The sequence below is a fragment of the Rhincodon typus genome, chromosome 6 (genome assembly GCF_021869965.1).
Source record: "Rhincodon typus isolate 14 chromosome 6, sRhiTyp1.1, whole genome shotgun sequence".
NCBI lineage: Eukaryota > Metazoa > Chordata > Chondrichthyes > Orectolobiformes > Rhincodontidae > Rhincodon > Rhincodon typus.
The window spans coordinates 45787855-45814336 of record NC_063337.1 but is presented as its reverse complement, the minus strand read 5'-3'; the positions used below and the strand labels follow the sequence as shown (position 1 = coordinate 45814336).

At 38.7% G+C, this 26482-nt stretch overlaps 1 protein-coding gene and 1 long non-coding RNA gene across 5 annotated transcripts in view; one reads left to right on the top strand and one right to left on the bottom strand.

The window, feature by feature from the left end:
- Positions 1–5753, bottom strand: part of LOC125483281 — a 107157-nt gene extending 101404 nt beyond the window's left edge. The window contains exon 1 of one of the 3 annotated variants that reach the window (XR_007262235.1): positions 5376–5753. This is a non-coding gene — a long non-coding RNA (uncharacterized LOC125483281). The remainder of the gene's footprint in view (positions 1–5375) is intronic. The other 2 variants (XR_007262234.1, XR_007262236.1) reach the window with 2 other exon arrangements.
- The window catches only part of LOC109920593 (GRIP and coiled-coil domain-containing protein 2), a 59809-nt gene continuing 39041 nt past the window's right edge, over positions 5715–26482 (top strand). For both annotated transcript variants that reach the window (XM_048597722.1, XM_048597723.1), the window contains exons 1-7: positions 5715–5832; positions 11833–11889; positions 12877–12961; positions 15417–15484; positions 17388–17492; positions 18763–21249; positions 22308–22380. In XM_048597722.1, coding sequence (XP_048453679.1) covers positions 5827–5832; positions 11833–11889; positions 12877–12961; positions 15417–15484; positions 17388–17492; positions 18763–21249; positions 22308–22380 — 2881 coding nt within the window. In that variant the 5' untranslated portion in view covers positions 5715–5826. The remainder of the gene's footprint in view (positions 5833–11832; positions 11890–12876; positions 12962–15416; positions 15485–17387; positions 17493–18762; positions 21250–22307; positions 22381–26482) is intronic.

The following is a 26482-nucleotide window of genomic DNA, read 5'->3' as shown; positions in this document are numbered from 1 at the left end:
CTGAATCCATCAACTCTTGCAATGTTTTCGTATCTTGTGCCTCAGAAAAGGTAAGCTCCTAATAACTGAGAAAGCTGCAGATCCACAAACTGTCAGGAGAATTACCCGTTGTTTTTCATCTGCCCCAATGTCATTTGCCTGGAAAAAAAAACACATTCTTTCCACATACTGGGCTCAGTCTTTGGTGGCAGGATCGAACAAGTAAAGCTTGCCAAATAACGGCATAACGCCAAAAATGCTTAGCCAAATTCAAAGACAACTGTTGCAAGTGAATTTCTTCAGGAGCATGCTTTTCTCTCATCCCTACAGAAATAACTCTACAGAAGCCAGTATCCCGTCACTCAATCACTTTTATATATGGAGAGTCCTTGACACTGTTCCAGCTTCCTCAAGAGCCAGGTCTCAGAGTGAACAGGATGCCTGACACGCCTGTTTATATCTGTTAGCCATACCTCCCTGATTGGACCTGATTAGCAGCCCCAGTCAGGGAACTCACATTCAATGGGTCCACCTGGCTAACCTCATTATAATCACTATACTGTCCATCATGGGATGGACATCTCAGGGATTCTCTGTAGGGTCCAAAGGCTGCTGTTCAGAATGGGGGTGTGAAGCAGCAGAGATTTTTTCTGGCCTCAACTCTTCCAGGAGCTATCTGCTATGAGGAATGAGATTTATAGAGTTTCAAAGAATATGGAATATTTAAAGCAGCATATGGATATGAACAGGAGCAGGCCAGTCAGCCTGCTCCACCATTTAAAATGGTTATCACTGATCAAACATGTCAATGCCTTTTTCCCACATCATCCCCATAACCCTTGACACCATTAGTAATCATAAATCTACCAGTCTGTACTTTAAATAAACTGAAAGACTGAGCTTCTACAAATCCTCTTGGGTGCATAGCTTTCAAGATTCACAAGCCTCTGAGTGAAAACATTTATCTTCATCTTGGTCTGGAACGGCAGTTCCTTTATTTTCAGACTCCCCAACCGAGGAACTGTTTTACTTGCATTGACCCTGTTCAGCCTCTTAAGTACTTTGTAGATTTCAATGAGATGACCTCTCATTGTTCAAATCCCAAAATCGTAGAAAGAAATCTGGTGAACCTATGTTGCACTCTCTCTATGCCAATAATACTTTTCTTGAGATAAGGAGACCTAACTGCACACAGTATTCCATGTGTGGTCCCACTAACCTTCTATACAATTGAATCAAGACTTCATTACTTGGGTATGCAAATCCTCCTGTAACAACGGGTAACATCCCATTCACCTTCCAATTACCTTGCTGTGCCTGCATGATATATTTCAGTCACTTATTAACAAAGACATTTTTTTCTTGTATATCTACAGATTCCACCCAACCTTTCACCATTTAAGAAATACTCTACAATTCTGTTTCTCCTACCAAAGTAGATAACCTCACTTTTTCAACATTATATTCCATCCACTATGTTCCTTTCCTCTGTCCAGATCCTCCTGAACCCGCTTTACAGCTTCCTCACAACATATTCTCACTTACTTTTGCCTCATCTGCAAGTCAGAAATATTACAATTAGTAATATCGCATCCAAATCATTTGAACATCAATCAAGCAAGAAAACGCTCAAGCAAAAGCTACTTAATTGTAGTATTATTCAATTTACACAATGTGGAAGGGGTGTGGGCTCTTTTGCCACCTCAGAATACAGTAAAGTGTCAGAAATATTCTTGTAGTAAGTTCCTTTCTATTTTCTGCATTCCAATAATTTAACAGAGATTTAGTTGCACTTGGAATTCTGAATGGTACTGGTAGTAGAGTTGTGTGAATAGCATTTTCCATGACTTTGTGTAGATTTTACAGGAGAGGGCGGCTCAGTGGTTAGCACTGCAGCCTCACAGCACCAGGGACCTGGGTTCAATTCCAGCCTTGGGCAACTGTCTGTGTGGAGTTTGCACATTCTCCATGGGTTTGCTGCGGTTTCCTCTCACAGTCCAAAGATATACAGGCTAGGTGGATTGGCTATGCTAAATTTCCCGTAGTGTTCAGGGATGTGTAGATTAGGTGGGTTACAGGAGGATGCGTCTGGGTGGGATGCTCCAAGGATCAATGTGGACTTGTTGGGCCAAAGGGCCAGTTTCCACACTGTAGGGATTCTATGATTGTGACATCACATCTCTGAGTGGGAAGCCTGTGATCTCTTATGTTTGTTTCTGTCTAAATACAGGGAAAATTGAAAGCCAATTTTTCTTTTAAATTATTCACTCACGGGATGTGGGTATGTTGGCTTGGCCAGCATTTATGGCCCATCCCTAGTTGGCCTTAAGAAAGTGGTGGCAAGCTGCTTTCTTGAACAGTTGTCATGCATGTGTTGTAGATAGACCAACAATGCTATTAGAGAGGGAATTCCTGGATTTTTGACCCAGCAACAACTGAAGCAACCAAGTGAGGATGGTGAGTGACTTGGAGGGGAACTTGCAAATGGTGGTTTTCCAATGTATCTATTGACCTTGTCCTTTTAGATGGTAGCGGTCATGGGTTTGGACAGTTTTATCCAAGGATCTTTGGTGAATTTCTGCAGTGCATCTTGTACATAGCACACACTGGCACTGCTGACCGTCAGTGGTGGAAGGAGTGGACATTTGTGGTTGTGGTGACAATCAAGCGGGCTGCTTTGTCCTGGATGTGGTCAAGCTTCTCATGTTGTTGGAGCTGCACTCATCCAGGTAAGTAGGGAGTTTTCCATCACACTCCTGACTTGCGCTGTGTAGATGGTGTTCAGGCTTTGGGAGTCAGGCGGTAAATTACTCAGTGCAGGATTCCTAGCCTCTGACTTGCTTTTGTAGCCAATGTATTTATATGTCTCATGCAGTTTTATTTATGGCCAATGGTAACCCCCAGGATTTTGATAGTGGAGGATTCAGTGATGGTAACACCATTGAATGTCAAGGGGTGATGGTTACATCGTCTCTTACTGGACATGGTCATTGCCTGGCATTTGTGTGGCATGAATGTTATTTGCCACTTTTCAAACCAAGCCTGAAATATTTTCCAGGTCATGGTGCATTTGCTTATGGATTGCTTTAGTATCTGAGGAGTCTTGAATTAAATTAAATTTACATAAACCTCTGAATTAGCTTGACACGTGAAATAGGACCAACGTGTTCTATTTACAAATACACAACTTTGCAAACTTTATTCTGCTTTGGTGGTTGACAAGTATCCGCCCCTTACATAACATACTTGTTCATTTCTGAAGTCCACGTACAGGATGTTCATACTGGGTCAAAATAGTCACTTGTTTTTGGATGGTGCAAAGTTTCTCATAAATCTGCATGTCTTCTTAACTGTACATGTTTTATGTGGCATACCTATGGAAGGGAGACTTATGACATGCTATTAGGCAAGTTCTGCCAGTTCTGCCAAGTTGCACAATAACTGTTGAATAATCTCAAGTGTGCAAAGAATTATGTTGACAATCAACTTAGGATTGTTGGTCAGGCTCACAGTGTGACACACTTGCTTGTGCTGGAACTACAGGTCCCTATTCTTTGCAAGCAGAAAGAACATGTGAATGCACTACACTCAATAAAATAAGTAACTGCCATTTCTAAGACAAGTTTCTTTGGAACTCCATGCCACAGAGAGCTGTGCAGAAGAGTCCTTTTGTACATATAAGGCAGCAATTGATAGATCCTTGATCAATATGGGAATCAACGGGTGGGGAAAGGACAGGAACGTGGACATGACAAATATCAGGTCAGCCGTGATCCTTTCAATGGCAGAGCAGGTTCAAGGAACTGATCAGCCGACACATGTTCTTAGCAGAAAGAAGAAATTCTTACTCATCTCAGTCTTAAATTGGTGCCCCGTTACTATGAGACTATGCCATCTAGCCCTAGACTCTCCAATAATGAGAAACATCCTCTCAGAATTTACCAAGCCCCTTAAGAATCCTCTGCTTCAATGAGATCACCTCTCATTCCTCTAAACTACAATGAATTGAGTTCCAATTTGTTTAGCCTTTGCTCATGAGACAATCCCTCCATATCAGGGATCATCTTAGTGAACCTGCTCTGAGTGCCTCCACTGAAATCATAGCTTTCCTTAAATAAGGGAACCAAAACTGCTTGTAATACTCCAGATGTGGTCTCACCAGCACCTTGTACAGTTGCTGTAAGACTTTCCCATTTTAATATTCCAATCCCCTTGAAATGGCCAACATTACATTAGCCTTCCTGATTACCCACTATACCTGTATGCTAGCTTTCTGTGTTTCATGCACAATTACCTCCAAATATCCTCTGTTATAGCTTTCTCTGCTTAAATACTATTCTGTTCTTTTGTTCTCCCTTCCAAAATGAACAATTTCACATTTTCCCACATTTGGCAACTTTTTGCTCATTTATTTAATCTATCAATAACTCTATAACTTGTTCGTATCCCTCTCACCGCTTGTATTATCACCTTTTTTTATCGTCTACAAAATTCGCTGCAGTACATTAATTTCGTTCCTCCAAATCATTAATATATATTGTGAACAGTTGCAGTCCCAGCCCTGATCCCTGTGAAACTGCACTGGTCACGAGTTGCCAAAAAGTAACCACTTATCCCCACTCACTGTTTCCTGTCCAAGAGCTAATTCTCTACCCATGCCAATATACTACCTCCAACACTGTAGGGTCTTATGAATTAACCTGATCCATTTCTGAGGGCTATCAGAGTTAACCTTTTTGGCTTAACAAAATCTGGCAGTTAACTGTCAAATCAACTTTATGGGCACAACTTCATGGTAATGCCTCTATCAATCAGAGTCACTTTGCTAACCAATCAGTACTGTCCTCTCATGAAGTATAATGTTGGTTTTGCCCTAGAATTGGTATTCTTGCAAATTGTCCTGATAAGGGCAGGACGAAAAGTTTTGACAAAATGTGCCTTTTTTCCAGCAATAATAAATTTCAATTCGACTTAAGGTCTTTATCCCAGGATAGGAGAGTCCAAAATTAAAGGGCATAGGTTTAAGGTGTGAGGGGAAAGATTTAAAGGGACTTGAGGCACTTTTTCACGCGCAGTTGGTGCGTGGTAATGGAATGAGCTGTCAGAGGCGGTGGGTACAACATTTAAAAGGCATCGGATGGGTATATGAATAGGAAAGGTTTAAAGGGATATGGGCCAAATGCTGGCGAATGGAACTAGATCAGTTTAGGTTGTCTGGTTGGCGTGGACGAGTTGAACCAAAGTGTGTATTTTTGCGCTGTATATCTCTATGTATCAACCATGATTAGGCTACACAGGAAAAAAAATAGAAATTCTCCTGCTCGAAAAGTGGAATATCAATACTATACGCCATGGCCTGAAACTGTCCAGTTAGAAGGCCTGGGTTCAAGTCCTACCTGTTCCGGGCTGTGTAATAACATTTCTGAACAGGTTGATTTAAAACAAAACCCACGCCAGAGGTTAGACAGTAACTGACGATGAGCTATACGAGTTCAGCATCATGTGCGGTTGTGCGTGAACCTTGCAATGCGAGCGTGTCCAGGAGGGATCAGTTCATTGAGCCCCCTCTGTCGGAGACTGTGAACACGGGATGACAACGCCACCATGTCATTCGTGCCGCGTAATAAGGTGTTGTTCGATCGCTCCTACCCCTCCATCCCCACGCACAGAGAACAGGCCTCGTTACCATGGGAACTCTCACTTCCGGCTGTGCACGTCAGCCGGAAGAGGGTGGTCGCGAGAGCGGGCGGGGGTGGGCCGGAGGTGGCTTTCGCTCCTAGGCTTGCTTTAACGCAGTTTATTTGTTTACGGTGAGGAGGAGGAGGAGAAGGTTGGAGCACCGCGAGCATGGAGGTGAGGGGAAGCGAGGAGTTAGCCAGTGTCGATGGTTTTGGGGTGACAGTAATCGAGAGCGGTGGAAAATCAATCATTCAATTCTTCCATAAATGATGACCCAGTGAGGGCTATGGGTGAGGAGAAACTGAGAAACTAATCCAATGATTTGCCGGTCTGCGGCAAAACCTCCCACAGGAGCTACTTTATCATCGACATTTAAGTCTAGTTGCCAAAACTGCAGAGTAACAGACATTTCAAAGTAACTGCTAGTAGATATTTATTTTTATTTATTCACTGCACCGGCACTAAGCCGGATATTTGCCAAGCGAATCCTGGTCGATGCACGCTACCAGATATGTCATTTGGGATCAGTAATCGAATACTGTAATAAATAGGATGGTGTCACTGTCTTTTGTAGCATCCGAGGTGGTTTCTGCTGGTATTTGTCAAGATAGTTGTACCTCCGAAAACAAACCAAACCAGAAGGTGAAATTATCCATGGGATACACGTCTACAGTTCAGACTGTCTTTCACTTCCTGTTCAATTCATATTTCCTAGGCCATTCAGAAAACACTGCATCTAAGACGTTACATATAAGCATTTATTTTGCATTGTTGAACGTGTTTCTGAAATATAAACAATGATTTCCACAGCTCTGGAACTTTGGTGATCCTGTAGTATAAATCTTGTACTACTGGTAATATTTCACATTATTATTGGTGCTTACTGTGATCTGATCTATAATTTGCCATTTACGTTGTAGAATAAAAAGCAACTTACATTTACATGATGCCTTGTGTTCAGAGAGACCCACAGCACCATAGCTAATTACCTTTGCCTACATAATAGTGTGCACTTCAATGTAGCCACTCGTTTGACATTTCCTTAGGAAAGAATCGACTGTTATTCCTATTCTTGGGTTCGCACATTTTTAAACTTTTTGGCCAGCATTCATGAGCTGAGGACGATAGGTAAGATCCTAATGAGGGTGACATCAGATTGCTTCCAACTGAAACAGTTGATATTATTTCTCAGTGGTAGTATGGTTCATATGGGATGCTGACACAGCTGTCCTATCTGGATTGAAGTGAAGGCAGCATTCTGGAAGTGACATTCCAATAGGTCCAGGTTGCTAATAAGTGTTCTACAAGCTTCCTCTGATATTGATGCCTGCATCATCAGTGCTGTGTCATTGGCATTGTTAAGTAGCCAGGATTTGATGCAGGATGATTCTACCACAAGCCTATTGACATAGGCCAATGTGAGAACTGACACTTATTGCAAACCATTACTGAAAGCTTGTATTCAGCCACTGTTATCGCTAAAATGATATGGAACCTAGAGTGTTGATAAATCTAAGAGTTTTACATCATTGAATGATCGATAAAAGCCTCAGTACATTGCCTTTGTGTCAGTTTTATCTGCACATAACAAGTCCCAGTCTCATTTGTTTCTGGAACCCGACCACTAGTTGATGTAGCTCCCTGCACTCACAATGATAACTTGCAGGATATTGATAACCAGGGATTCAATCATCATAACTCTGTTGAATGTCAAGGAATGGTGGTTAGATTGTCTCTTATTGGAATGGTCATTGCCTGGCATTTGTGGCATGAATGTTACTTGCCACTTTTCAGTCCAAGTCTAGATATGGTCTAAGTTTTCTTGCATTTGGATACAGACTGCTTTAGTATCTGAGAAGTCATTAATGATGCTGAACATTGCAAAATCATCAGCAACCATTCCCACTTCTGACCTTATGATGGAGGGAAGGTTATTGATGAAGCAGCTGAAGATGGTTGGGCTGAGGAACTCCTGCAGAGACATCCTAAGGCTGAGATGACTGACCTCTGACAGCCATGACCTTTTTTTTGTGCCAGGTATGACTCTGACCAGCAGAGAACCTGCCCAATTGCTAAGGCTCCTTGCTGCCACATTGGTCAAAAACAGCCTTGATATTAAGACCTGACTGTCACCCCACCTCTAGAATTCCACTCTTTTATTCATGTTTGAACCAAAGCTGTAATGAAGTCAGGAGCTGAGTGTGGGCATCAGTGAGCAGGTATAATGTTTGGGTCACCGACCGAACCGTTAACTCTTGTTTTTTTCCTTCACAGATGCTGCCAGACCTGCTGGGCTTTTCCAGCAACTTTGTTTTTGTTCCTGATTTACAGCATCCGCGGTTCTTTCGGTTTTTATCAGTGAGCAGCTGTTTGCTGAAAAAGCACTTCATGGTAGCACTGTTGATAATGCCTTCTACCACATTACTGATGATCGAGAGTAGACTCATGGGGTAGTAATTGGCTGGGTTGAATTTTACCTGCTTTTTATGTACAGGACATACCTGGGCAATTTTCCACATTGTTGATTAGTTGCCAATGTTACACCTATACTGGAACAGCTTGGCTATGGATGCTGCAAGTTCTGGAGCACAAATCTTCAGTATTGTTGCTGGGATGCGGTAACCTTTCCAGTATCCAATGCTTCCAGCAGTTTCTTGATATCACAGAGAGTCCAACTGTCTGAAGACTGACACCTGCGATGCTCAAGATCGCTAGAGAAAGTCAGCATTTTTGGTTGAAGATTGTTCAGAATGCTTCAGCATTTTTTTAAATGCCTTGATGTGATATGAGCCGCCCTCTCCAGTGAGTTGTTTGATTGTCCGCCCGTATTCATGACTTGTTATGGCACGACTGCAGAGCTTAGATCTGACCCATTGGTTGTGAGATCACTTAGCACTGTGAACCATTTGCTGTTTATGCTGTTGGCACGCAAGTAGTCCTGTTTTGTAGTTTCACCAAGTTGACACCTCATTTTTAGGTATTTCTGTTGCTGCTCTTGGCAAGCGCTCCTGCACTCTCCATTGAACCGGAGCTGATTACCTGATTTGATCATAATGATAGAGTGGGGGATATTTTGAGCCATGAGGTTGCAGATTGTGTTGGAGTACAATTCTGCAGCTACTGACGGTCTACAGTGGCTCATAGATGCCAATCTTGAGTTGCTGGATCTGTTCGAAGTCTATCCCTTTTAGTACCACACACCAGGTGAGGTACTATTTGAAGGTGGGACTTGTTACTATCAATTCGAAGAGAAGGACTGTGCTGTGGTCACTGTTAAAGAACAGTTGCATCCGCAGCAGGCAGATTGATGAGGGTGTGGCCAAGTATGATTTTCCCTCTTGATTTCCAGACACAGTCTAGCAGCAATGTCCTTTAGAACTTCACCAGCTCAATTAGTAGTGCTGTTGCTGAGCCAATTCTTCCCCGCTCGTGTGCAATCTCTGACTGTGCCACCCTCCGTGCTTTCTCTAAGTGTTCCTTAACATGGATGAGCACAAGAGTCATCAGCCAAGGGAGGTTGGAATGTGGTAGTCAGCAAGAGGTGTCCTTGACCATTTTTGACCTGATGCCGTGAGACTTCATGGGGGTCGGGAGTCAGTGCCAAGGACTCCTAGAGCAACTCTTCTCAACAGTATAGCTTAGTGCTGCAACCTCTGCTGAACCTATCCGGTCTGTAAGCAGGGCGTGTCCAGGGATGGTGATGGTGTCTGAGATATTGTACGATTCTGTGGAGATGACTGGCTTAGGTTGTTGTTTGACCAGTCTATAGGTCCACTCTTTTGATTTTGGCATTAGTCACCAGAGGTTAGTAAGGAAGACTTCACAGTACCAACAAAGTTGTTTCTGCTATTGTTGTTTCCGGTGCCTAGGTCGGTAGTCCGACCAGTTTCATTTCTTCTTTGAGACTCTAGTGATTAATATAACTGAGTGGCTTGCTGGTCACTTCAAAGAGCAATTGAGAGTCAACCACATTGCTGTGGCTCTGAAGTCATATAGAGGTCAGAACAGGTAAGATTGGTAGATTTCCTTCCCTGTACGTTAGTGTACAAGATGGATTGTTCTGATAATCAACAGATTCTTTTCTACCACCTTCAATATTTTGTCTCACGGAGCAGGGAATGAAGATTTATTGAATCTGCAAGTACGTCAAAGCTATTTAGAGTGAACAACATCTCGTAAAATGGGATAATAGAGGTGAATGTACGTAACTAAATGAGCTGCCATGCAGCATGGAATTTTATACTACAGTACTTACAAGTGAATAAACTGAGTTATGGTAGTGTCAGTCAGGGAAAAGTCAGTCATTTATTGTTTTGGATAAGTTGACAAAAATTGGAAGTTTTTACACAATATAAAAGATATGTTAAACAATTGCTGTAATATCTTCATATAAACCTTTTAAATTATTAACTTCTGCTCTAATCTAAAAGATCTGTTAAGATAGGTTCCATTATAAAATTAAGCATATCTTTCAACGGCTGCATTATGTTACGTTCTGGGCAGAACAGCACTTACTTGTACCTAAAGCCAAGGTACATTTTGGAGCTGCCTAACTAATCTAATGACGTCGTATAGGCAATAATTAGATTTTGTTTCTGTCAGATGAAACCACAGTTAGTTGTACTTGAATCCTTGCAAGAGTTTATAAAGGCATTTTATAACCTTGAGATGTTTGGCCTCTTTAATAAACTGAATCAAAAACAGTACTGAAGGCAATAGATGTTATTTAAATTCATTTTGGCTGAATTGAACTATCTAAATTTGTTTAGATTATCAGCAGTAGAAGGTATCAGAAAGCTTCTTTGAGCTGCTTTCCTAAGGTTTTTGGATCTCACAACAGGACAAAACTACCAGTACCTTTGCCATTATTCTTAATGAATTTCAAACATATGTTGTGCAGTAGAATGGATATATTGCAAATGGAGCCTCTTCTTAAATGGAGGAGTTTTATTTATTGTTATTCAGGTGTCTGATACACACAGAAACTCATAACCATTTTTAGGAATTTCTGAATAAATCATTGAAAAATCCAAGAGTAGAAATTCAGTTTGCAAAATAATTATGTGCACATTCTCTCTTTACCAAAATTAACATTTAAACCAAGATTTCAGGGATCCGAAGTCCACATAGGGTAGTTCAGTCATCTAACGTGGAGGACATGTTTTCAGACATCTCACTATTTTAAAAGTGATATAGAAATATATATTACTCAACTGTGAACTCCTGACCCATGAATACATCGATTTGCATAGTACTTAATTTCCAATGAGAGGAATGTTAGTGTACTCATCAAACTTCCATCTATGAACCAGACTGGTGGTTGAACCTGTATCAATGAAGATGGCTGGAAGTAAATTTTTTGCCATGTACCTTTTAGCAATATATCTAAAGAAATCTAATGGATGGATTTCAACAAAACCTGGCACATAGATGACCTAAGGAAGAACTATTTAGATCTTGATGAAGGTTTGGATCTGGATCTTGGAAATTTTTTAAGAATTTCTTAACATTGGAAGATAGGGTGAATTGATTTTTTTTAGAATGAAGCAGGTTAATCAAATTAGAGTGTTAAATGTTTCAGAATATTGTGGATTGTCTCTGTTATGGAATTTTACAGCTATCAAAGTGTGAGCAAAATTTTCAGAGCAGGTTGTTTGAATGTGAATTGACCTGGAATTACCTCAGTGAAATGGAAATGCTTAAATGATTTGTTTCCAGCTTTATAGTTACAGAGCATCAACAAAACAAGGAAAAGCTTCAAAGAAAAACTGCATAATTATAATAACGTTAAGTTAACATTGTGTTGATATTGTGCACTCTAAGTGTCCTTCACTTGTTGTAGGACGTATTGTTATTTTGTTGTAATACGTATTCTTGGTGAGGCACAGTACATAGATAGGAACTCTGATCACTGGACAGAAATTAGATTCTGTAACTATTTCTGAATGACGTTTTTATTGGCAGAAATTTACATTATGGGGTTAATTTTAAAAAAAGTGGTTTTTATGTGAAGTTCAACTAGTTACAGCATTTCCTAATTATTTCTTACAGATGCAAGATAATGTGTGCATTGTAGTATTGATATTGCCATGGTCATTTTGTGTATTAATACTAGGTGTAAGCAGTGCAAATAACTTCAAAATTGTAAAACTTCTGTTTGTTTCTGTTTAACAGGAGAGTGGTCAGGATGGCATGCCTTCACCAGCAGCTCCTGGAACAGGAAAATCTAAGGTTTGCAAGAAAACAAATCTTAAATGTTAACTTGTGATTCCTATAGAGACTGATAACTTTTATCAAACAAAAGATTTAAATTCTTGGTTAACTATTTAAAAGAATTGCGTAAGATTTCAAATTTTAAGACTTGTACTATAACAAGCAAACTAAATCATTAATTACACATTACATAGTAGGCAGTTAATATCCTAAGCAATAGAGAACCTCTTGTAGAGTCTTAACATGACAGATAAACTTATATCAGTTATGTATCAAATGTAACATACACTCCATAGAGTTCCACTCCTTAAAGAAAACGGACCAAACTGTCTCCCTAGTTCTTAAGTTGTAATATCTGGTGACCATCAAACATCCAGTTCTTCGATGTTCTGAGAATTTTTGAACCAACTTCGAGCAGCAAAGTTTGTTCACATGATTGCTTCTCCTGAATTCATCGTGGTAAATTTTCAAGGATGTTAAAGCTCTGCAGGTTCCTCTTCTTCACAAAGGAGACAGGTTTCTGCTAGCATTTTGTCTGGTAACTAGCATAGAACAGCATTTTTTGCAGCAGTTTCCCTGTCTGTCAATAGTTTTTGTTTTCAGACTTCCTGTGAATCGGTAAGTCTGCATAAAACAAGAACAGCTGCCTCAGAATTTGCATGCCTATCCATGGCAAAGCCAGATCAGCCATCCTTTTGTTTGCAGGTGTTAAACTTGGTATATGATTTTCAACAATGTTTGACCTGGCACCATCCCCAAGTTAATCAGGTCACATCGCTTTATCACTGGGCAGAAATAACAACAGGTCACACATCCCTTTCTGGCATTTTTCCTTGAAATTTAAAAAGACAGTCTGAAACACAACTATTTTATGCATGCTCACATTCATAACAATGTATGCCAGTTTTTTCAGTTTATGTTTAAAGAGCACCTAAATCTTAATCTCTTCTAAATTAACAATGGAATATGTTGAATCCATACTCCTTTATTTAACTGTGTTTACAGCTGGACACCTTACCAAAGGAAGAGCTTATAAAATTTGCGAAGAAACAGGTTATGCTTTTGCAGAAGACAAAGTCAAAATGCACCGGTAATGTATATGACGAATAGATTTTTGAACAGAATTCATTGTCAGCACCTCCTTTTTTTAAAAATAATTATAATGGGCCAGATTTAGACCATAAGTCATAGGAGCAGAAATAGACTATTCAGTCTTTCCAGTCTGCTCTGCCATTCAGTGCACTCATGGCTGATCTGATAATCCTTAACTCCACTTCCCTGCCTTTTTCCCTATAATCTTGATTGCCTTACTGATTAAAAATCTATTTATTTCAGCCTTGAACATACCTAATGATCCAGCCTTAACAGCCCTCTGTGGTAAGGAATTCCACAGATTTACAATGCTCTGAGAGAAGAAATTCCTCCATATCTCTGATTTAAATGTATGATCGTCTCTCTTGCGATTATGTCCTCTCGTCCTGGTCTCTCCCACAAGGAAAAACAATCTTTCTGCATCTATCCTGTCAAGATCTCTAAGAATCTTCTATGTTTCAATAAAGTTGCTTCTCATTCTTTTACATTCCAATGAGTACAAGCCAATGGCATGAGAGACGGAAAGGTGTGGTAGGTGCGGAGTGGGAGAAGGTGGGGATCAGATTGGGTCTCAGGTGAGGCAGCTGTGTTGGCTCCCTGGGGGAGAGAGGGAGAAATAGATCAGGATCTGGGAAGGATTAGTAAGGGGTCAGTTAAATAATTAGGAAGAAAAACAGCAGTTGCTGGAAAAGCTCAGCAGATCTGGCAGCATCTGTGGAGAAAAAAAAAGAATCAGAGTTAATGTTTCGGGTCCAGTGACCCTTTCTCAGAATGTTCTGAAGAAGGGTCACTGGACCTGAAACGTTAACTCTGATTTTTTTTTTTTCGTCCTCAGATGCTGCCAGACCTGTGAGCTTTTCCAGCAACTTCTGTCCTTGTTCCTGATTTACAGCATCCACAGTTCTTTTGGGTTTTTTTTTTCAGTTAAATAATTACTTGGGATTTACGCTAAATAGTCTAAACTTTCCTAATTATAATTTACTTTATATCATCAGATCTCTTTGAATTCTAATTTCTAAATAGAGACTTTTGGAGACTTCCTCAATTGCCCGGCAGAATCTTCAGTTTCCCAGGCAATACCTTCGGAGTCTGCCACAGGGCACTATGTGCAACTCCCATCTACACTGCAATAGTGTCTATCTGGCCATAGAAAAATCCAATCAGTTTTTTTTGACACAAAAATCAAGCTTCTTAGTCATTAAATGTTTTACTGTGTATTCCTGATTATGCTATGAATTACGGTGGAAAGCAATTTTAAGTTATCAGTAGGATGACAATGTGATTCATTTGCATACACTAAAAACTACATATATGATGTTCTTTGAAGGCAAATGGAATATGTCTATACATTGCACCTTTTTCACTGAGCAAAGGGCGATGGAGACAGTTAATCCCTGCCACAGTCTGCCATGGTATTGCCCTGAGTAATTATTTGTGTTGTCTTCTGTATTTTCTTAAGAAATGATTGCTGATCCCGTGTAATACATAATAGGGTCTGCTGATCATGACTGCATGAGGAAGCTGAAAATTGTCATTTTTTTTTCCTACTCTTATTCCTTTTCATTGTATAGTTTAATTGTAAATAAGGAATTGATCACGTAGCTTTGGTGTCGCACCTCATATCCTTCTAACTCTTCTTCATTTGACATAGTGGCTGCAGTAATAAGTTCAATAAGTCTATATTGTAAACTGTCTGGTAAAATGCTAAAGTTGTAATGATTAGGGCACTCTAATCCGCCTACCCAAAAGTTCATTAAACATCACCTTGTTGCAGTAATCAGTGCTGCACTCTTGAAAACCTGATTCTTAAGTTTAGTTTGCTGAGAGTAGTATCCATACATTGGTGTCTCACACTTCCATTAGAAAACTGGCTACCCAATTCTCAAACATGTTCTATGACTCTACTGTTAAGACAGGAAGTTAAAGAAGTAGTTCATGGATATCAATTTTTCAAACTGAGCTGCAGTAATCACTTGCATTTATAAAGAATCATTAATATTTAACCCCCCAAGGCACTTCATAGAAATAGAATCAATGAACCAATTTCCTTTAAGGCTTTGCATAGAACCCTATGTTTAATCATACTTTTGGTTAACCCTCCTAATATCTCATTCTTTGTAACTATGTGCATTTTATTCTAATAACTATTCTGAAGCACTTTGGGACATTTTACTGCATTAAAAACTGAATATAAATATAAGTTACTGTGACTAACTAGTTGTAGCATGCATTGACAATATCTGACTGAATCATAGATGTTCTAAAATCTATAAAAACAACCTGACCTGACACATTGTAGTACTCCAACTCAATTATATGCTATTTATTTCCTAAATTATGTAAAGATTAAAATTATATTTCACTATTATGTATCCTAGTTATCAAATTTGCTTAGATTTAATCAAGCAGTTTGTTTTTTTAAAGGTGTTTCTATACATATAATGTCATTTCAGCTCTGGAAAATGAAATTGAACAGCTCAGAACAAAACCAGCTGTTGATGCTAATGATGCAGTCATCCAGGTAATAGCCATGAAGCAGGTTTTAATCATTTGTAATTTTTATAACACTTTTACAGTTAACATGTCTGTGCTTAATCACTTTGCTTGACGAAAACTAGCATAACAGAAGGAGTGAGTGCACAATTGTGCAAATAGTTTCTTGGGTTCCTGAACACAAACAGAATAATATAATTTTAATTAGGATGAGGGACAGTCACTTGTAGACGGAGTACTTAGTTAGGTTCATAGATTCATCCAAAGCCCACTTTTTTTTTGTTTTCTTTGAGATTTTTCATGAAAATCTCCAATACTTGAATAGGAAATTATTTTGCTTGCAATGAGTAGATGCTTATGTAATTTGTTGTGAAATAATGGACTGCACCAAATCACTTGTCTTCACCATTTGATAGCGGAAATAAATGTTTGACTGACTGAGATCTTTCTTCACTTTAACTTAATGTCACATCATGATGTGTATTTACTCATTTGCAATCTTTACTTGAGTTTTTCTGTTCAGGCTTTTTCTCATTATGCTGTGTTTTCCTCAAGCCCAGAAGAGCATGAATAGGAGTAATATCCTGTGATTACTACAGACTGAGTGAAAGAACTTTAAAATATATATAGATCATAAGAGAAATAATAGTTAATCATATCGTGGGAGGAAATTTGTCTATGTTCTATATCATGATTTTTAGATGCTTTAAAAATAAAACAAAAAATTCTGAGTCAAAACTGCTGCGCATTTTGTTTCTGGATTTTCTGATCCTGGCTGTCAAAGAAATGCACAGAGCAGCATCACTTGGAGAACCCCAGAGCAGAGATGGGAAGAAGACACAGCACATTCCCCCTTTTTTTTTATGGAACCATTTGCTATATACTAAGTTCAAAAGTCTAGTTTGAATATTAGTGAATAGATGAAGTAGATAGTCAGTTTGGGAAGCATAGTCAGGTCTGGTTGCGGGTACTGATCATGAGGTCCAGCTGTGAGATTGTCATGCCTGTTTGAAGGAAGACAAAAAGTTAAGCTAATGTGTGGTGTGGTCTGGTGAGGTAGTATTTGGATAGTCAGAAGGGGTAGTTGGCTGGTCTGAGGTTGGTTAGGAATGAGCGGTAGTCAGGTTGGATGACTGTTGCATGTTCTATGAGGTGGTAGTTCAGTTAGGTCAGGAGGTGGGGTAATAATTGGGTGCTTAAGCTTGGGGGAAGATGGGTCAGTTATAGAATGATCTAGTTGTGCATGTCAGGGGTAGATTATTCGTGTCAAGGTGATATTTGGAGATTAGCCAGGTTGAGGGATAGTCAGGGATGATGAGTTGTGTTGGGGGCATTAATCAAGGTGTTGGGAATAATGTGGGGGAAGTTGATAATTATTTGGTTGTCTAGCTATTACGCTAGATAGTCACCCAGGAAATGTTAGATGGATTACAATCAAGTTATGTAACGCAGAATTGTCCAGAGTTTAGGACTCATCAGGGACATTTGCAGAAGGTCTTGGGGAATTTCCCAGACAGCTTCCACATAGGTCCGCATATCAAGATTTTAGCAGTGTCTTGCCATCCATTTTCAGTTGTACATTGGTGTCCAAGATTTGTCCCACTATCATAGTTGGATGAGTTTAATGTCACTATTTGTATGACACTCAGATATATTTTTTACTTGTCCATGGGATGAGGGCATTGCTGTGATATTTTGAACAGAAGAAAATTTGAATAATGAAATTGAAATACAGCCAGTTTTTGGATTATATGCTGATATTTTTTGGAAGTGTAACGTAACTATGTACAAACTTTGTATATGGATTAAGAAATTACTTCCGTTCACATGAATACAAAAATAATTCAAAATCTTTTATCACAGTTTTGTAACACTTTTAAAATTAATTTGACACCTTGATGTAATTTGTACTGTTCTGCTTTTTTGACCAGGAACTGACAACCAGGCTGGATTCAGTACTTTTGGAAAAAGCAGAAGCTCAGCAAAGTACACTTTCTCTTAGAAAGGAGCTAGAAAAAAGTAAAGAAGAGTTGAAGGTAATGACTGTCTTAATTTTTTAAAAACAAAAACAATATCTGCACCATAAGGTCCTCCCCACCCCTCCCCTATAACCTGTTTTTTTTCACCAAATTTTAATTGCTTCTTTTAATATCACTGCAAGCATACAGTACAGGGAACCTTGCCTTGTCAGTGTCCCCTGATCCTCTTATCCCGCCATTCTTTAATTCCCCTACCTTTCATTTACTGGTCACTTTATGCTTCAAACTATCAGTATTACACAGTTAGGTGGTGGCGAAATAATGAATCAGATTAGGGGACAGTCAGACGGTTGAGGGGCTGTTGCATGTTTTATAGGGTGCTAGTTCAGTTAGGCCAGGAGGTGGGGTGATAATGGGGTGCTTAGGCTTGGGGGAGATGGGTCAGTTGTGAAATGGTCTAGTTGTACAACCAGGTACTAAACTAACATTTCCAAGGTAAGTAGACAGATAATCTCTTGTATCTAATCTAAGTCTCCACCCTGTCAAGGTTGTGGAGAGTTCTGGGCTGCAGGAAATGTAACTGTTGGAAGTTTGAACTTCAACAGCTAGTGTCCATCAGCTACAAGATGCACTGCAGATATTAACCTTAGAGACCACCTTCCAAACTATGACCACTTCCATCTAGAAAACAAAGGCAGCCGATACATGGGAACATCATCACCTACAAGTTTCCCTCCAAGCCCATCACCATTCTGACTTTGCAGGAACTGTGATGTATTTGTGTCGCTGGGTCAAAATCTGGGAATTCCCTCCCTGATGGTATTGTGATGTGTACCTACAGTAAATAGACTGTAGCATTTCAAAAAGGCAGCTCACCACTACCTTCTCAAGGGAACTACGCCAAGGGCAATAAATGCTGGCCCAGTCCACGATGCTCAAAAAAACATATTCTGCAGCATCCAGACTAGACATCTATGGGCATACATCCCATCTTCAAAAATTCAGAAACATGAAGATTTATTCTGCATTCAGGGAAAAAGACTTTGCATTTTATTTGTATTTAGTACCAAAACTTTTACGCTTCTGATTGACTGTATTCAGAAGTTTACAATTGCTACTGATGTAGTGAAGCTTGTATCTATTAAGATTCTCCAGCCCTGAGGATCATTGTGGCTTCCCTGTAATATTTTTTAAAAATGGCTTTTTCTTTAGTCTTGCTGATTTTCGCAATCTATATTTGTAAACTGTTTTGCAACTTCATTTTGAGATGAGCAGAGCATAAGTGTATGATGTTGTAAATGTAATCTATCTTTTGTTTACTTTTAAGGATACACTGTCAAGAGAAATAGAATTCCAGGAGGAGATGAAGTCATTAAAAAATCAATATTTAAGCAAAATTGAAGCTTTGAATGTGGAATTGGAAGGTGTTCAAGCTAAACACACAGAAGAAGTAACCAGGTTGGAAAATGAACTTCAAGCGTCAAATCAGAAACACAGTATCAACATTGGAAAACTTGAACAGCAACTTGAGATCTACTCAGTTCAGCAAACTGAAGCAAAAAGATTGGGAGAAGAATTAAATGCTGTTAAAATTGCCTATGAGGATCACATATCACAATTGAAACAACAGTTAGAAGCTGGTGTTGAGAAGCAGAAGGAAGAAATTAGAAAGCTGCAAGAAAGTCATAAGGATGCTGTTGCACAAAAGGAAAGTAAAATGAACGACCTCCAGAAAGAGCTTGAAATTATGCAAATCTCCCATCTTGAGGAAGTGACAACATTGAAGCAACAGTTGGAATCTTCAGTTAAAACACACGAGAAGGAACTTCAGGAATTGGAACAAGATTTAACAGAAAAACTTTCAATAAAAGAGAAGAGTCTTGAGAATGAACAGATCACTAATAGGACCAACTATGAATGTCAGTTGAATGAACTGAAGGAAGAGTTAAGAAAAATGACAGAAGAGCAAACCAAAGTCCCAAAAGACATCCCTAATGAAGTAACTGCTGAATTAAATGAGCAGGTGAAGCATCTTGAGAACTATGTGAAAAAGGTGGAATTGCAAGGAAGTTTGTTACATGATGAACTTTTGTATATGAAAAATGAAAAAGGAAAGCTAGAGTTAGAACTATATCACACAAGAGAGGAGTTCTTCCATGAGCGAGAGGACTGGGAATTTAAGATAAATGAACTCCAGTTATCCAAGGAAGAATATATGAATATGGTTGCAAAGCTGACAGATGAACTTCAATCTGCTAATGACCGTTGTGAAATGGCAGCGGCCCAGCATTCCTATGAAATGCAAGTTACGACAGAACAAAATAAAAAAGATATTTCAGTACTCGAGCAAACTTTAAATGCCGCTGCTGAGAAAGAGAAATTGCAGTCTCTTCTCGAAATAGATAACCTGAAGGTGCGATGCCAAACATTATTGAAGGAGAAAGAAGAGACAGTGGGTCAGTATGAAAACTTGCGTAAAACCATGGAAATGTTACAGACTGAATTAGGAGAATCTGCTTCAAAGATCAGTTATGAGTTTGAAGTTATGAAGCAACAACAATCTGATGAAATTCATGACCTGCAGCAGAAACTCCGAAAAGTTTTTAATGAAAAAGACTCTCTTCTGGAAACCATCAACAGGCTGCAGGTTGAAGTTGAGGAGGCAAAAGAACTGAAGCAAACTGTCAGCAATTTACAAGAGATGAATCAAGAATTGATGTCATCAATGCAGAAAAAGGAGGTAAACTTAAATGACTTACAAGAACAAGTGGGCACTCTAATCGGAGAGAAAGGGGAACTGGTCACAGCAATGAATGACTGTGAAGGGTCAATACATAGTCTGAAACAATCTCTTGCGATGGAGGAAGGTAAATGTGCAGAACTTGAGCAGCAAATACAAGTACTTGATAAGGACAAATGTGAATTGAAGCAAAGATTGGATGAAATTGCACATCAATTGCTAACTGCAGTTTCAGAGAAGGAGTCTACTTGTCAACAACTAAGTGAAATGGAAAACAGACTAGGAGCTATTATAACTGAGAAAGAACACTTAGACACTCAAACAAAAAATCTGGAAGGCTTTATTGCAAAATTAGAAAAAGAAAAGGAAGCTTTACAAAAAGAAATGGCAATGGCCACTTTACAGAATGAAAATTTGGGAGCAAATGAAGAAAAACTTCAAGATCTTAGTAAACAGTTACAAATTCTGACTCAGGAAAGAGACAGTCTCCAACTAGCAGAGGGAATTGAAAAACAGAAGATTTGTGATGTTAGACTTGCAATAAGTAGTATTCTTGAACAGGAAATCTTCAGTTTTACAAATGATGCTCCTGAGTTAGATATACTTGAGGCAGTGCAATTACTGAAGGAATCAATGACAAAATACAGGGAGGAAAAGCAGTCTGTGACGTTACTGTGCGATGAGCGTGTACTACAATTGCATCAACAATTGGAATTGCAATCTAATGCAAATAGAGATCAACAAGCTGAGTTCAGTTCTTTAATAGATGACCTTCAAAAAGAGAAAACCCTTTTGCAGAAGAATCTAGATGACGCACTGTTTGATAAGGAAGGATTGCAAAGGGATTTGTTAGAGTTGCAGAACCTAAGTGAAAAAATCACTCAGGAAAATGAAGATCTGCTTGTTCAGATTCAAAATGTTACAGAGAAGCTTGAGAACATGAAGACAGAAAAGCAAGAACAGAATGAAAAAACTGAAAAAGAAACAGAAGCAAAAGAGGAACAATTAAAGTGCCAGCTGAATGAAAAAGAGTCTGAGCTATCAAAGTTTAAAGAGGAACTTCAAAAATTGAAGGTAACCGTTTACTAAAAATTGTAAATTTATTAAATGAGACTAAAATGTATAACTAAGGGACCAGAATGGTGTGTTGCAGGCTAAATAGTTTTAAATTTTTTGTATTTTTATTTCCTGTGAATCTGTGTTTAAGCTAAGCTTCCAGGAAGTGTGTTGAATTTTTTTTTATTATTTCACTGAGAACTAGAAGTGAGCATATCATGTATTCTCTGACATCCCAAGATATCTTCCACTTGTATACTATAAAATATCGAAGACCATGGTGCAAGCAGGTGACATCTGTTTAATTTCTCAATATCGTCTAATTATTTTCTATGCATCAGTTTTGTAGTTCGAAGTTCCTGCTTTGAATGTAATTTTAGGAAACCATCGCTCTGTACAATAGCCAAATTGATTTGAAATGAAAGCTCATGTTTTCTATGTCCTTTCTAAAGTTTTATTTATTCTTTATTAAAACTTTAAGATGAAAGAAATTTAACAGGTCTTCAGTGATTCATTTTAGATTCAAAAGTCTTTTGTGGCTCAGTGTCAGTTTGTATTGTTCTGAGAGTTTTTATGCTAGTGCTAAGTCTCCTCCCACCCCCACCGCCATTTTATGTTTGCGTATCACAATTAAGTCTGTGAAAGAATTTAATCCCTCGAAAGATGCACCTTGTAGAGAGACTTTGAGGAATCTTTAATGTGAGCATTGGATTAGACAGGAAGAAATTGCTTGTAATGGTCAGACAAAATTTTTACAAATACATTTGTTAATAATCCAGTATAGCTCTTAAAAATATGCATTTAAGATGTTAGACTGACTGCAAGTCATTGTTAGTTTATCTTCAGCTCATCTATTGGTCTAAATGTGAATGATCAGTTTTAATTTTTCACATTTGGAAACAACATAAGCAGTTTTATTTATTTTCAAGAGGGTGCTGGTTGGATCGTTGCTGTTTGATTTGAAAAGGATACTGGTATTTTGCTTTCTGTTTCAAGGAGTTCCATAATGTAAATAATACTGAAACCTGAAACACCCAAAGATGGAGGTGACCTTTGTTTTCTTGAATTCAATGCAGGAGTTGATGCAGAAAACATCCAATGAAGAGAATATTTTAGAAAGCACAATCGTGGAACTGAATAACAAAATGGGTATGATCTACTTTTGGTTATTATCACTCCCATTGAAATTTAAAGTGTAATTATTGACTATTGTTTCATATGGGAGTTGAACAACTTTTTTTTCCAAAGTATTCTTGATAGATTTTTTTACATTAATAGCTAAGTTGACCTCTGGCTGTTTGTTCTCCAATTTGCTCTGTGAACTTAATTTGTGACAAGCTGGTACTGCTGAATCACAGTCAACGTTGAATATTTACGTTAAGGCAGCATTATTTTATAACTTTTATGTGCATATACCTTATTAGAGAGTTTCATTGAAAATAACTCCTTAAATTAACAGGTTTTTTCATGAGCAAGTAAAATGCAGTATTTAGCAATTTGCAGTGCTTTGTCCCATTTCAATGATGTAAGGCTGTTAATTTCATGCTTATCTTTTAATTATGACACTTCATTCAGTTAGGAGGGTTTTTGCCACTCTTGAAGCAAGGCTGATTTTTATAAAGTAGCATTACGGCAGTTTTAATGCTGGGCTTCAGTATTTGACTTTACCAGTGGCTGAGTGAATTTGTGGGCTGTCTAATGAGAGACTAACTGGGAAGATCCCTAGGTCTGTTGTCTGATAATGGCCAAGTCTCTCAATAGGATTTCACTCACTTGTGACTGATCAGCAACTTTATAAAACTGAAAGTGCATTTGTCAGAAAGTCATTTTTAAAACCTAACCCTAATGTAATGATTCCTTTTTATGGCTTGTTCCACATTGAGCATCATTTTCCTGTTCGAGATACCTATAGTAACAGTATTTTAAACCTCCTACGATGTTGCTTTCAAATTGTGCAGTTTCTTCTCTCATATTTTATCTATTCTTTCTTCAGCCCATAGTTTTTTATTTACATGATATTTAGATATTATGACACAGGCAATATTTTTACTTGACCCTAATTGTTTTTGACAAGGTGCTGGAAAGTTGGCTTCTTGAACAACTCCAGTCTGTGGGGTGTAGGTATACTGTCCTGTTCAGTTTAGAATTCCAGATTATTGATCCAATGACAATGACTGAATGGTGATAAATTTGTAAATCAGGATGACTTGAGACTCCGAGAGGAACTTGAGGGCACTTGCGTTCCCAAGCACTTTGATGCCTTTGTTCTTCTAAATGTAGCGGCTTTACAAGTGCTGTCGAAGAAGAATTGCTACAGTGTATCATGTAAATGTTACATGTCATTAGCTGCTATATGTCATTGGTGGAGGACATGAATGTTAAGCTGATGGATAGGGTGCCAACCAAGCAGGCTAATTGGTGTTCAAGCCGCTTGAGTGTTGTTGGAGTTGAACTCAGCTAGGCATGTGGACAGTATTCCGTCATATTGTTGATTTTGTGTCTGAAATGATGGAAATGTGTTAGGATATCAGGAGATCAGTTACCTGCCACACATTACAGAACTTCTGACTTGCTTCTTGTCACAGGTTTATGTGGTAGTCCAGTTAAACTTCAGGCTAATCATGACCTTTTGGTTGTTGATGGTGTAAGATTTGACAATGATAATTGAATGCCACTGGAAGATGATTGGACTTCCCTGTTAGAAATCATCACTGCCTGAGATTTGATTGCTGCAAATATTATCAGCCGAAGTGAATGTTGTCTTCATTTTGCTGTCTGCAGAAAGCTGATTTTCTGCAGTCTTACAAATGGAATTGAAAATGGTGCAATCATCAGTGAACATCTCCTGTTACATCTTCGGATGGATGGAATGTCATTGAAACAATTGAAGGCATTGGATTTAGGAAACTGCCCTGAGCTGTCACTTGAGCTCTCCAAACATATTGCTTTATGCTGAGTATGCTTTCAGCCAGTCAAGTCACCTTGATTCCATGGACTTATTTTACCAGGTCATGTCGAGGCCATAATTGGTTAAATGTTGTCTTAATTAAAAGGATGGGTGTTCTTGCCTCACCTCCAGAATTCAGCTCCTTTTTCCTTGTTTAATCAAAGCGGTAATGAGGTTTGGAAGTGAGTGATGAGCAAAATGCAAACTGTAATAGAGCAGGTAATTAGTAAATGCGCTGGATAATACAGTACTTCAGCAGTACCTTACACTAATTTGTTGATGATGAGTGCGCTATGTTAGATTTCTTCTCGTTTTTTCTGGGCAAAATGTGCTCTAGCTTGATGAGAATAGATATGCTTGAGTTTTATTGAGGCTTTTGATATTTTTTATTCCCTGGAAAAGCTGGTCCTGAAAACAATGAAAATAGGTATTAAAATCCTAGCTGGTGGTAAGACTGGAATAAAACCTGGCTTGATAAATAATGTCTTCAGTTTTTGCAATTAATTACCATGGTGATTAGTTACTGAAGCATACTGATATGAGGTAGTAGCTGATCTTTAACAACATAGTTTTTATTACTCGGGCGTCGGGGGGGGAGCGGAAACAAAGCAAAGCTATCTATGAAACAGAAAAATCTTAAAACAAACAGCAAAATAAACAACCTGTTTCTCAATGCTATCCCACCACAGATACTCAAATCTAGAGAAATATCACTCTTAACTCACGAGTTTTATTTTTCAGTTAACTGACGTAATCCTGCTTTTTTTCCCTTGAACTACTGTGTCAGTTTATGATTACTTTCCGAGTCTGATGATATGAGCTTTTCACTATTCTGATGGCATAAGCCTTTTTGTTTCTAACAGCTTGAAGAACTCTCTCGGCTTGGAACCTCCATGAGCTAAAAACACTTCTGATAGGGTGACTGATTTCCCCTAAAATGAACTGAAAATCTTCATTCTCTTGCCAGGAGAAAATTGTTCACCTTTTGGAACTGAAACCAAAAGCTAATCTAACAGCCTTAGATCTGTTGTAAAACTCTGCAGTATAAACCTTTGATCCATTACTGATACAGGTGTCCTGCCAGACACTTCGTTGACATCACGTGCCATATTGAAAAAGATGTATTTTGTTATGCACTCACTCCCTGCATCTGATGTTACTTTGGATTTCTAGTTTTATTCACCTCAATCTTGAACTACCTTTTGTCCTTCATTGTGACAAATCCTGTACATCCATTTACCCTGTGATTGCTGACCAAAACAGATTCCCAGTTAAACAATGTCTGCTTCAAAATTTCTCATCTTTGGTGTCACATTCCTCCATTTCCTGTCTTACCCCCATTTCTGCATTTATTCCAACCCTGCATAATGTTAGCAATCCTCCAATTTTGGTTCTTTAATACCACCCTCTCCACCACCACTCCCCACCACCCCCCACCCACCCCCCCCCCCCCCCCCCCCCACCGCACCCCCCACCCTACCACTCTTACTGAGGAAGTAGTTAATGTTTTTCATCCTTCTCTTTCAAACTGGACAAATTTTAGTCAAAAAGTAGCCCAAAGAAGATGCTGATTCTGGATTTTTGTAAAGAATCCTTTAATACCTTGAACAGAGGGTAAGTTGACTATTTTGATGGCGGGGGGTGTGCAGTGGGTAGGAAGAAAATGTGTGTTCCTTATTGTTGTAGATTATCTTGGCTACATGGTGCAGTTTGCCACAGCTGTTAAAACATGAGTTTTCTGAGCAGGTTGATGGATGTAGATTAGCCTGAATCATCCTGTGAGACAGAAACTCTTAATGAGAATTTTTTTGTACTTTGTAGTTAAAAAGCATCAACCAGGCAGGGAAAATCCTCAAGAAATAGCTGCATTATTATGATAATAAGTCTGGCAGGATAAGTGCTCTACTGATTGCCCTCTTTGCTTTTACAAATTTGTGCCATTCTGAATATATAAAAGGAAATTTGATAACTTACATCTAGTCCCTGGATTGTATCCTAAATTTTAAAAATAGAGTTGCAGTATCATTCATGAGGCTTGCACGTTATTTTTGTGATTGTTCTGTTGATATGACTGTAGTATTATGGTTTTACTAAGTTTAAATTTGAGCAGTAATTTCCACTGGAATTTACTTGATCTTTGGTGTAATTTGGCTGAAATCTGTTGAAGTGAGATTTAATTTCAATGTAAAACATAACAAAAACTATTCCAAGGCATTTACGTTATCAGCACTGAGTACCACCCTGAGTGCCTACCTTCATCCATACATCAAACTGCTATTACAACTTCTTATAAAGAATGACACA